Raw genomic sequence first — 12,028 nt, forward strand, 5'->3', positions numbered from 1 at the left:
TTGAAAAACGTATCTATTAAATGTGCTCATTGCCTGGGATTACAATTTATTATCTATTATAATCACAGTGTTAAGTCTGCCTAACACTTTGGGGCTGATTTTCCAATGTGCACAGAAATCATCCCTGCTGTTCCAGTTAATAACTTAATAGGGTAAAAGAACACATTTGCATACACACATATAAATCCCCCCTTTCTACTGATGCTGGAACTGCAGGAAGCTAGGCATCCTTGACGTGTCTGGGAGTGGCAGCATCTGGTCTCCTGCCTCTGCCTGCTCTCGCTTTGGACCCTCATTCCGGCAAATCTTCTATATCTCTGTTTATGATGCAAGCAAAGCTTCTGCATTATTTTCCTTCTAAACACTCTAAACAGCCCTTGCTTGAAAGCATGTTGCTTTCTATTTTTTTGTGCCCTCATGTTTGTGCATTAACTTCTAAAGTAGATAACAGACTAGTGTCTTAGGGAAAGCGAGCTCAGAAATTGGATTGAAAGACTAAGAAGAAGCTCTGAAAGAGAGAAGCAGTTTCAAAGAACTAAAGGCTTCAGAGGTTTAAACCCTTTCCCCCTGGGGACAACAAAAGCAGAGAAGAAGAAGCGAGTGTGTGGGAGCCTGGAATGGAATGAAGGATCAGCTCTCACCATAATAATATCACCTTTCTCTATGTGGTACTTTGAATAAGCTATCCAGGCATCCTCACACACAGCACCGCAGTTAATCTTTACAGTAGCCCTTCGAAATAGGCAGGGTGACTGTTAGGACCCTCCTTTTGAGACCAGGTCAATGAACGGGGAAGGGACACACTGAGCAGAGGGCCTGGCTTGTGTAAAGGCAGAGAGGTATAACTTGGGAGTGGGGGGCCGGTGTGCAAGTGGGGCTGGACAATGCGATGCATAGAGGGGCCACAGCTAAGGGAGATAGAAAGATGGTCAGGACTTTGCACATCCTGTAGGGTTTGTCTGCCAAGGCCAAATCAGAATCGAAGTTGAGCAGCAAAGCGAGAGGGGTAACCGAGTGCAAAGCATTAGGTCCAACTAGCTAAAGTGAAGGGGGTCAGATGCCAGGAGGCCAGGGAGCAGCTCAGGCTGTGGGTTGGAGAACGAGCGGGGCTGAGGACCATCCTCTGAACAAAGTTGACTCTCTTGGGGTGTGGCTGCGGATGGGGGGAAAGTGGCTTAGGGTGGTGTGGAATCTGAAACTGTGGGGTTTTATTTTTTTCTTCTTAATGTTTATTTATTTTGAGAGAGAGAGAGCATGCATAAGCAGGGGAGAGGCAGAGAAAGAGGGGGACAGGGGATATGAAATGGGCTTGGGGTGTCAGTAGAGAGCCCGATGCAGGGCTTGAACTCATGAACCAGGAGATCATGACCTGAGCCGAAGTCAGACGCTCAACAGACTGAGCCACCCAGGTGCCCCTGAAACTGGGGTTTTAGAAGAGTAGGCACTGTCCTTAGCATCTGAGGCAGGAGGTTGGGTTTGAAACTGAGACTCGGCCCCACATAGGGATGCAGAGACCGTGAGGTTTCTGCCCAGGGCCTCTGTGGCCGATGGCCCTCGGTGGACAAACACACTCCCCAGGGATTCCTCACCTTATGACTTTTGTGTCCTAGGCCATCATGATGAAGCCCTGGCTGTGGCAGAAAGAGGACGGACGAGGGCATTTGCCGATCTTCTGGTAGAACGACAGACAGGACAGCAGGACTCCGACCCGTACTCCCCAGTCACCATTGATCAGATCTTAGAGATGGTTAATGGCCAGCGGGCACTAGTGCTTTACTATTCCCTGGCCGCTGGCTACCTGTATAGCTGGCTGCTTGCTCCTGGGGCAGGTAAGACCTCTTTCTGTGGGAACCGGCAATTAAGACGCTAGACTGCGAAAGTCTGAGGAATAGAGGTGGAAGAGGTGCATTACCATAGATCAGACTAAGGAGCTGACGTCGGCTTTCAGCAAAACCTCAGCCACGGCGGATATTCCATGGCGGGGTGGTCAATTAATAAGACAGCCCAGCTTTCCCATTCGCCCAAGAAATCGCTGCTCCTCACTGGTGAATGTGGAAGCATTTATCAAGGAACACGAAGAGCAGGAGGAGTAATTTCACCAGCAGCCCTATTTTTAGGCAGCTGTTGTTCATTAGCTAATAAAGCGCTGACTGTAAGTCCTAACGAGTTCTTTCTAGATATGATTTAATAATTGTGACCCTTTGTCATGGTAAACAGACTAAAATGAGACTGGCAACTCTTGTCACAGTATATAAATGAAGTCTTATGCTTGGAATTTCTGAGTTTAGCAGAACCCATTTTAACCAGTTCTGTTGTAAATCTATTTTAGAAGTAAAAACCCCCTTTGATTAAATCGGCATTAAATGTTCAGGCTGAAACAGTTTCACTAAATACAGAACCACTAATTAGCTGTTAGGGCCATATTTTTTGCATAATAAAATGCTGATGGCTTTACCACGTTGGAGACACCAGATCCAATTAGAGTTTATTGACTGGGGAAGTGGATCTTATAATTGGGAACCTTGAAGAATGGGCTTCTTGACTATCTGTAAGCCAGTTTCAAAAAGTTCAACTGCCAGAGAGAATTGACAAGATTTTCTTGATTGTGTTTCTATCCCTTTGATTAAAAAAAAAAAAAAAAAAAGATACGATGGCTAAATGACAACTCTCAGATGCCTCTTGGCTTCTGAGCACTCCTGCCCATACATTCTGTGCCTCAGCCTTATTTTTTATAATCTTTTCCCCTTAATCCCATGTTTTTTTATGGGCTTTCCATAAAGAACATTCTGACCTTTCTATGCTGAAGGTTTTAGTTGTGATGTTCATGGTGACTTGGTGAGTGTCAGCTACAATGGAATGGATCCCTGTGTATCCCAGCCCCCCCAGAAGGACACCGATACCTCGGAAGACACGGCTGGTGATGGAGGCATCAAGCTCTTTCTCTCTGTCATTGTTATGTTTTGGGGACATGATTTGACAGGTGGTATATCCAAATCTCTGTAAAAATGAGCCATGTATAATGAGGCTCCTATTGTTTCTCTTTCCCTTCCTCTTTGCTCTTAATGAGACTCTGAAGCTTTCACTGGGGCTCTAATCCAATCAGAGAGGACCAGCATTTTCCGGGGCTGACACACCTCATTACCATTTGAGAATATGTCCTGTGTTTATTGCCAGAAAACCACTATGGATTGCTTCAGTTTCATGCAGCCATAATTTTTTGCTCCTTTAATCCATTAATGATGGTTGACCAGTTAGTCTTATTTAAAAATGGCTGAAAACATTTTTTATCTGGCCTTTGTACTACACATTTATTTTGCCTTGCTTTTGTGAAATGAAAGGTCTTTGAGTAACACAGTTTCCACTTGGCTAGTTGTATTTGTGTTCAGGATTTCAGCTTCTGGGGAGAATATACCTTGGCATGTTCATGCACTATTCGAGAAAGAAAACCTTCCCTATTTGGTGCTTCTGAGAAGCCGCTATTTCAAAATACATATGAAGTCACCATTCCATGAACTTCTGAGTATATCTACAAAAGCAGAAGCCTTATGTTGAATTCCCTGGTTTCAAGCACCAAATTTGATGGTGGAAGCTGTAGAAAGGGGTACTGACCAAATTTGGGAAAGCCCTCTCGTGACCTTGGATTTCAGGATTTCTTCACATTTCTTTGTGAAGGATTTCTTTCTTGATTGCTTTGGATGGCACGCTTGCCAGAGAAGGCTGTGCCCCACCCTCCACCTCTCCCTCCTGAGACCCCAATCTTGCATAATGTTGGCTGTGCCTGTCTTGTTTCAGGAATTCTGAAGTTTCACGAACACTACCTGGGTGATAACACAGCGGAAAACTCCGGCGACTTCCAGACTGCCAGTAGTGCGGCCCTTCCAACAGCCACGAGCTCGGCCCTGGAGCAGCACATCGCCAGTGTGCGGGAGGCCCTGGGGGTGGAGTCTTACTACTCAAGGCAAGTGGTACAGCGTCCCTAGCCCCTTCTTCAGATACAATCCTAGCGTCGTTGGTTTTTTTCTTTCTTTCTTTCTTTTGTAAACAGCCTGTTCCAGCTAAATGGAAGAAATCTTTGGGAATTTGCACTTTTGTGCTTAGTCTATTCACAGTTGCTGCAGGAGAAACAAATATGTGTCTCTGGAGTGCAAACCCCTTTGTGGGCTGTCTTTATTCTTTCTGGTAATTTCCTTTCAGACAGGGAAAGGCCTCATCGGAGATGCCCATTTTCTAAGGAGGGTTTGTAGAATGTTTAAACATAACACAGGACTTCAAATTTAACATCCCAGCTAATTAAAACTGAGATGATTTGGGGGTTATAAACCGATTAATAATGAGTTTGTTTGTTGTAGCTGAACGCCTGTCTGGGAAAGTAATTTGACACTAGTGACAGGATCTGTGCACAAATCTGTGTGCTGTGGGGATGAGGTGAAGGAAGTTGAACTCCTAGTATGGAGAACAGAGAAGGCAAGTGCTTTTTTGCAGAGATTATAAAAGCTGTATGCTTATGGAAACATTTTATCATGATTGACTATTTTACATATGGAAAATACTTCTACAAGCACCCTGCTTCTGGGGAAAATCAAAAGAAGGGGGTACCATAGAGCTGGGTGGTAGCAGAATTTCCTGGCGTCCCAGTCTATCCTGTGCTTAACAAGTGTCGAGAAGGTCCATATGTCAGAGAATCTGCTGTGTTAGCTGGTGTCAGGTCCCCAGGACATCTGCTTGTCTCTTGAGTGATTTCAGTTGCAAAATCATGGAAATCCTAAGATATCCCCATAATTCTTTAGAGACGCTTATCCCAGACTCCCGAGTGTGTGTTGGTCAATGCCAGCAGCTGGATTGATCTTTGAGATATTTATGAAGTTGGAGACGAGTTCTTAGATGCACTTGGATAATGTCATGTCAAGTGTGGAAGGTGCTGGAGGGTCTTCTAGCTGAACTCCTTTATTTAACAGAAGCCAGCATGGAATAAGACTGCTGACAGCCAAGTTAGTGTCAAAGCCAGGATCGCAACAACAGAGATCTCACCCAGACTCCCAGGCCACTGCTTGTTCTGTTTTTAATTATCAAAATTAATATCATATTTTGAGAAAATAGCCGAAGCATGTAAGAATGTCATCTCCAGCTTCTGTGTGCATAAAGTATGAACAGGCTTCAGCCACATGCACACAGTGTTGTCTTATTTCTTCTAAGGCTGTGGTGCATCCTGGGGCATCCCCTTCCTTAACCCTGGGTAGTAGTGCGGTGATTACAGGGGCTTGACAGTGTGGTAATCCCAAGAACTTGGAAGTAAGGCTGTTCTCTGAAATTTAATGATACATGACCATAAAATAGGTTAATCTAGGGCTGTGCAAAGCTGCTTCAGCAGACAGAAAGGCACATCAGCCAGTCTGATTCCACTGTAACCTGACCTAAGGTATTGCATATCCCAAGCGAGTGTTAAAGAGGATGGTTGGCCAGTGGTGGAAACACAAAATGAGGGAGAGAAAGGAGAGCAGATTTCGGCAGTGCCCATTTCTTTCACTGTCAAAAAGAGAATCGTGGCTAAGGGACTTGAAGTTCCATTGGAAGTCTGTTCCCATAGTAGACCTGCAGTCTTTATGCTCTCTTATCCTCCTGCCACCTCCCACCCCCTTCCACAACTATTGGAATACCTGCTTTGTACCATGTGGCACCATCGTGGCCACACCTGGGTCAGCTCAGTCCAAACCAACCCTGATGGGGCTGAGCCTGTGTGAAAATATAGATTTTACTTGATCCCAGTCTAGATTAATATTCATCATAAGGAGGAAGGGGACTACCCTTGGACTCTTCCCAATGCCTACTCCCACCTCCCATTGGGTACCATGTTTAACTCCAAACACTTGTGTCCAAGCTGTTCTTTTATATGATACTAGAGGTTGAGTAATTTTGCTTCCAGGTGACTTTTGAATTGAAAAAAAATGGCTTTTGGGTTATAGTTCAATTCTTCATCAATGGGAGAGTGGAGGGACCGTAACTGGCTTATATTCCCCATGTTAATCTTTTCCTCTGCTCTATACAGACAAGTTAGGATGAGTCTTTGGGGATCTCTAGGTCGGGTGGCTTGATGCTTAGCATGACTTTGTTGGGCTGTCCTTGGTAGCTTCGATACCCAGTTTAGACTGCCAGAAGTAAGGTCTTTTCTGCTGCTTTGGACTAGTCTTACTAGAAATGTGTTCATATTTTGTGAGCTCAAACTCAAAATTGAACAGTTCAGTAGCATGATTTGAGTTTACTAGAATGGAGTTTTGTGAGACTCTGGTTTCTGCCTCACAGTTTCATGAAAACAGTATGAAAATTTCAATGACAGATTATTTTTCATCTATTGAATTGTTAAATATTTTTAAAGTAGTAATGCTTAATAGTAACAAAGATGCAGTGAATGAGCAGTCTATACAGTAGGGATATAAAGTGTTCTAGCCTTTCTAAAAATAATTTGCCAGTAGTATCAAAAATCTTTAAAATGTTAATGCTGTGACCCCATAATTCTCATTTTGGAAATGGAGTAAAGAAGTGTACATAGGAATATTTGTAATAGGTCTATATGTTATAGAAAAATTTAAAAACCTGAATGTCCACAATAATTGAAGGTCAAATTATTTTACATACATTAATATAATATTACACTGTAATTAAATTATGTTCACAGCGAACTTTTAATGACATAGCCAAATGTTTGTGACAAAATATTGTATGAAAAAAAGGATATAGATTTATTATATATAATATAACTTAAATTTTGTAATATATGTAAAATATGGGTATGAAAAGTAAGAAAAAAAATCCTTGGAGGGAAACAGACTATAGTGTTAGTGGTAATTATAGGTGGATGGTAGAATTACAGATGCTTAGTATTTTATTCTTTATACTTTTCCTTATTTTCAGTTTTTTCACAATGGGCATATATTACTTTTTATATTAGGAATAAATAGCCACGAATAAGCAATTCTATCACTCAAAGAGGGGGAAAAAGGAAACCTTTCTGTAATAGGTTTACAGAGAATAAAATCCAAGTTTTGAAGCCTGGCACCATGATCTAGCTCTAGGAAGGCATTCTGGGTTTATTTTCCATCTTGTCTCTTGGTGAACACCATGTTCCAGCCACGATACCTTTTTCTCTGTCCTCTGAATGTACCCTGTGCCTTCTCCCCCTTCACTCTAACTCAGGCATCTTTAACCACTGAATCTGTAAGTGCAGCTGCTCACTAAACATCCCTGCATGGGTATCTTCTGGGTATCTCTCATCTAAAATATCCAAATCCCAACTCTTGAGTTTCTCCATTTCTCTCCTAACTCAGTCATTGTAATACATACCACATCAACAGAATTAAGAACAAAAACCACATGACCATCTCAATAGTTGCAGAAAAGACATTTGACACAATTTAACGTCTTTCCATAATGGGGGGGGGGGGAAGGGAACACTCAACAAACTAGAAAAAGAAGGAAATTACCTCAACATAATAGAGTCCACGTATGAAAAGCTTGCAGCTAGTATCATACTCAGTGGTAAAAACTAAAAGCTTTCCCTGTAAGATCAGGAACAAGGCGAGAGTGCCCTCTCTTGCCAGTTCTATTCAACATAGTACTGGAAGTCCAAACCACAGTAATTAGGCAAGAAAAAGAAATAAAGTCCTCCAAATTGCAAAGGAAGATGTAAAATGATGCGTGGTCAAAGATGACATGATATTATATGTAGAAAACCCTAAAGATTATACAAAAAAAACCCCATTAGAACAAATAAACAGGGGCGCCTGGGTGGGTCACTCAGTTGAGCATCCAGATTTTGATTTCAGCTCAGGTCATGATCTCACTGTTCATGGGATCGAGCTCCACATCGGGCTCTGCACTGACAGCATGGAGCTTGCTTCTCTCTGCTCCTCCCCTGCTTGCAAATGTGCGCGCTCTCGCTCTCTCTCTCTCTCTCAAAAATAAATAAATAAACTTATAAGAAAAAGAACTAATAAACATATTCAGCAGAGTTGTAAGATACAAAATCAACACTCAAAAATCAGTTGCATTCTATATACTAACAATGAATAATTTTAGAAGGAAATTAAGAAAACAATCCCATGTATGATAGCATCAAAAGGAATGAAATACTTAGGAATAAATTTAACTCAAGAGGTGAAAGACTTATATACTGAAAACTGCAAAATATTGCTGAAAGAAATTAAAGAAGACACAAGTGAATGGAAAGACATGCCATATTCATGGGTTGGAAGAACTGATGTTATTAAAATGTCCATACTACCCAAAGCAATCTACAGATTCGTTGTAATCCCTATCAAAATTCTGATGGCATTTTTTTGCAAAAATAGAAAAAAAGAAAAACCCTAAATTCATTTGGAATCTCAAAGGACCAAAAAAAGCCGAAGCGATGTTGAAGAAGCAAAACAAAGCCAAAGGCCACAAACTTCCTGATTTCAGAACATCACAAAGTTGCAGTAATCAAAACGGTGAGGTACTGGCATAAAGACAAAGACACACAGGCTAATGGAATAACATAGCCCAGAATGAAACCCCGACATACAGATCAAGTGATCTTTGACAAGAGTGCCAACGCTACACATTAGGGAGAAGGATAGTCTCTTTGACAAATGGTGCTGGGAAGACTAGATAGCCACATGCCAAAGAATGAAGTCGGACCCTTGTCGTACACCATATATAAAAGTTAACTCAAAATGAGTTAAAAACCTAAAACATAAGACATGACAGCGTAAAACTCCTAGGAAAAGCTTCGTGGCATTGGACTGGGCAACAGTTGCCTGGCTATGACACCCGAAGTACAGGTAACAAAAGCAAAATTACACAAGTGGAGTGACATGAAATTTAGACTTCTGCACAACAAAGGAAGCAATCGACAGAGTGCAAAGGCAACCTGTGGAATGGGAGAAAATATTTTCAAACCATGTCTGATAAGAGGTTAATATTTAGAGTATATAAAGAACTCTTACAACCTAACAACAAAAACAAGCAATCTGACTCAAAAATGGGCAAAGGACTTGCATAGATATTCTCCAGAGAAGATTAACAGATGGCCAACAAGCACAGGAGAAGATGCTCAACATCACTAATCATCAGGAAAATGCAAATCAAAACCACAATGAGAGGGGCGCCTGGGTGGCTTAGTGGGTTGAGCATCCAACTCTTGATTTCAGCTCAGGTCATGATCCCAAGGTTGTGAGATTCAGCCCTGCAATTGGGCTCTGTGCTGAGCGTGGAGCCTACATAAGAAGATTCTCTCTTTTTCAAAATTAAAAAAAAAAAAATCACGATGAGATGTCCCCTCACACTCGTTAAGATGGCCACTATCAAAAAATCAGAAAATAACAAATGTTGGCAAAGATGTGAAGACATCAGAACTCTTGTGTTCTGTTGGTAGGAATGTAAAATGCTGCGGCCACTGTGGAAAAATAGTATGGAAGCAAAGGCGTGAAAGATGCATGTGAATCTGTCTACTCTGTCCCCACCATGATAAGTATAGTGCAGCTCCCCATTGTCTCTATCCTGAACCACCGCTGCTGTCCCCGCTCTCTGCCTCCCAGTCCCCTTCAGCCAGAGTGACCCTTCATAGATGGATTTGGGACTGTGCTTCCTTGTCCTCCCCATCACAAAGTACCCCAAACACAATTATCCCCTTCAAAGGTTCTGAGGGTTTTTAGACTTCACATTCCTTGTTGGTGGCCTGCAAGCCAAGGTGACCTGGCCTCTGCCCTTTGAATGGCATCTCTACTCCTTCAGCTTGACATGTCCCTGTGTGCCCCCCTTTATGCCCCTCCCCTTTCAAGCTCTTCCAAGGGCTTTCCTACCTTAAGGTTATGCTCATGCCCTTCCTTCTCTGTAAATTTCTTCCTACTGCTGTTGGCATGGCTGGTTCCCTCTCAGCCTTCCAACTCCTGCTTCAGTGGTAACTTTAGAAGTTTCCATGTTGATTTCATTCACCTCTGCATACCCAGGGCCTGGGGCAGTCCTGTGACATCATATATGCTTATTAAGTGAGCAATCAGCTGACTCTGTGAATGAATTGAGTCCTTCTCCCTGCTGCCAGAATTGCCTTACCTTTCCTACAAATAATTCTGATCACCCATTAGAGCCCTGTTCAATCACACCGTTTCCACCAGGACAACCCAGAGCCCCAGGTCCAAATCTGGTTTTTGCTCCCCCTCAATGGTGCCTAATAATAGCACTTACTTCGTTCTTCCTTGCTTCCTAATCACCTGACTCATGTGTCTTCCCCGGGAAGACAGTGCTACCATGGAAAGCAGGTGCTGTGTCCTCTCTGAACACGCACTGCTAACACACTGCCTGGCCCATAGTGAGATGTCCATAAATTTGAGTTCCGGTCACCAGAAGATGTGCTGTGAGCCGATTCTCTGCCCCTGCTGGGCTGATTTACTGATTCTCTCTTTCTAGTGGATGTAAAATACACTGTGCCCCTAGAAATTGAGTCTCCGTGCCTTGGGGAACACCTTCATTCAATTACCCACAGCCTGGCTGTGGTGTCCTTGTTATTCTGCAGACCGTTTTTGCTTTCCTTAATGGCATCTTGCTGCTGAAAGGAAGTACAGTGCTACAAAGGAGTTTCTGAAAATGGATTTAAAATAAAAGAACCGCTTTTATTAAGTGTTTAATAAGAATTCCAGTCCCTTCCTTCCTCCCAGATCAAAAGAGGCAGAGATTGAAGCCACTGTACAGAATATGAACCTCCCATAAGGGAGATGTTATGAATTTCAAAACACATCTTCAGTTTTTAATTCTGATATTTAGCCAGAGTCTTGCTGTTTGCCTGGCACCTGGGACAGGGCAGTGGCACTTTGGCGACGCTAAGCTGACTGGCGAGAAGACTAGTAGGTCTGGAAGGAGTGCTCCCAAGGGATTTTAAATAAATTGTGATTATAGACTGCACTCATAATAGGGGAAATATTCCTTCCTGGTAATGAATATTAAACCTTGATAAATTATAGCTGTTATTTTTGTTTCTTTCAGTGCTTTTCTGTATTTCTAAATTTTTTACAGCAAGTTACTTTTATAATCCAGTACATTTTCTGACTTCATGGATTAATTTAGGTTGTGCCAATTTGTAAATGCTGATGCCTTCAGTTAGTTCTAGACTGGTAACAAGTGGCAGCGGTTAGGTCTGACAAGTGTTGATGTGGGTCCACGCGATACCTCATATGCAGCTGGTGGAGAATAAACAGGAACAACTGCATCAGAACACAGCTTGGCATTACCTTTGAGCACTGAGCATTTACATAGCCTTTGACCCAGGTATACACCGTAGGCATAATATCCAAGAGACACTGTTGTACATGAGTAAGAATTTTTAGAACTGCGCTGTAAACAACAGCAAAATACTGGCAACTCACATGCCAATAGTGAGAGAGTGGATGAATAATAGTCCCAAAATGGAATATTAAGTAGCAAAGAGATGAGCATCGGTCAACCCAAACTTGCAGCTACATCTTAGAATAATAGGTGAAAAAAGGCAGATCCCCAAATATGACCTATGGCTTGCTGTCCTCTTAATAGAGTTAAAACAACTAAAATAAAAACATGCTTTTAGGAATACAGTTAGATGCAATAAAACTTGTATAGAAAGGACAGGCAGGGGACCATGACCATGGGATTTGTGATGGAATTTTCCTCGAGCTGGGAAGGCAGGGGATGGGCTCCATGGGAGGTAACAGATAAGATATGTGTTATTCTCTGGCTTTTGTTTTGCATAGTGGTTTTGTGAGCACTTATTAAGTTATTAAAAATTACTAAGTTAGTCAATGAAAGCAGGCCGTGCATGGATCAATCAAAGATTATGATGAATCCAATCCCAAAGAGATTCTCCCAACCCCCAGAAAAGAAAAAGAAAAAAAAAAAAGGCAGGTTTCTTAAACAAATTGCAAAAGCCAGATTGCAACTAGGACATATTTAATCCATGTAAATGGACAATTGACGGACTGATTTAAATTATTTGTATCTGTTCTTTTAAGCAAGTACCTAAGACTGCCAA

General features: G+C 42.2%; 1 protein-coding gene across 3 annotated transcripts in view; it reads left to right on the forward strand.

The window, feature by feature from the left end:
• Nucleotides 1–12,028, forward strand: part of TTC28 (tetratricopeptide repeat domain 28) — a 626,414-nt gene that overhangs the window by 521,458 nt on the left and 92,928 nt on the right. For all 3 annotated transcript variants that reach the window (XM_042962136.1, XM_042962137.1, XM_042962138.1), the window contains 2 exons: nucleotides 1,611–1,829; nucleotides 3,793–3,958. In XM_042962136.1, coding sequence (XP_042818070.1) covers nucleotides 1,611–1,829; nucleotides 3,793–3,958 — 385 coding nt within the window. The remainder of the gene's footprint in view (nucleotides 1–1,610; nucleotides 1,830–3,792; nucleotides 3,959–12,028) is intronic.

This window comes from Panthera tigris, chromosome D3, assembly GCF_018350195.1.
Source record: "Panthera tigris isolate Pti1 chromosome D3, P.tigris_Pti1_mat1.1, whole genome shotgun sequence".
NCBI classification, from domain to species: Eukaryota; Metazoa; Chordata; class Mammalia; order Carnivora; family Felidae; genus Panthera; species Panthera tigris.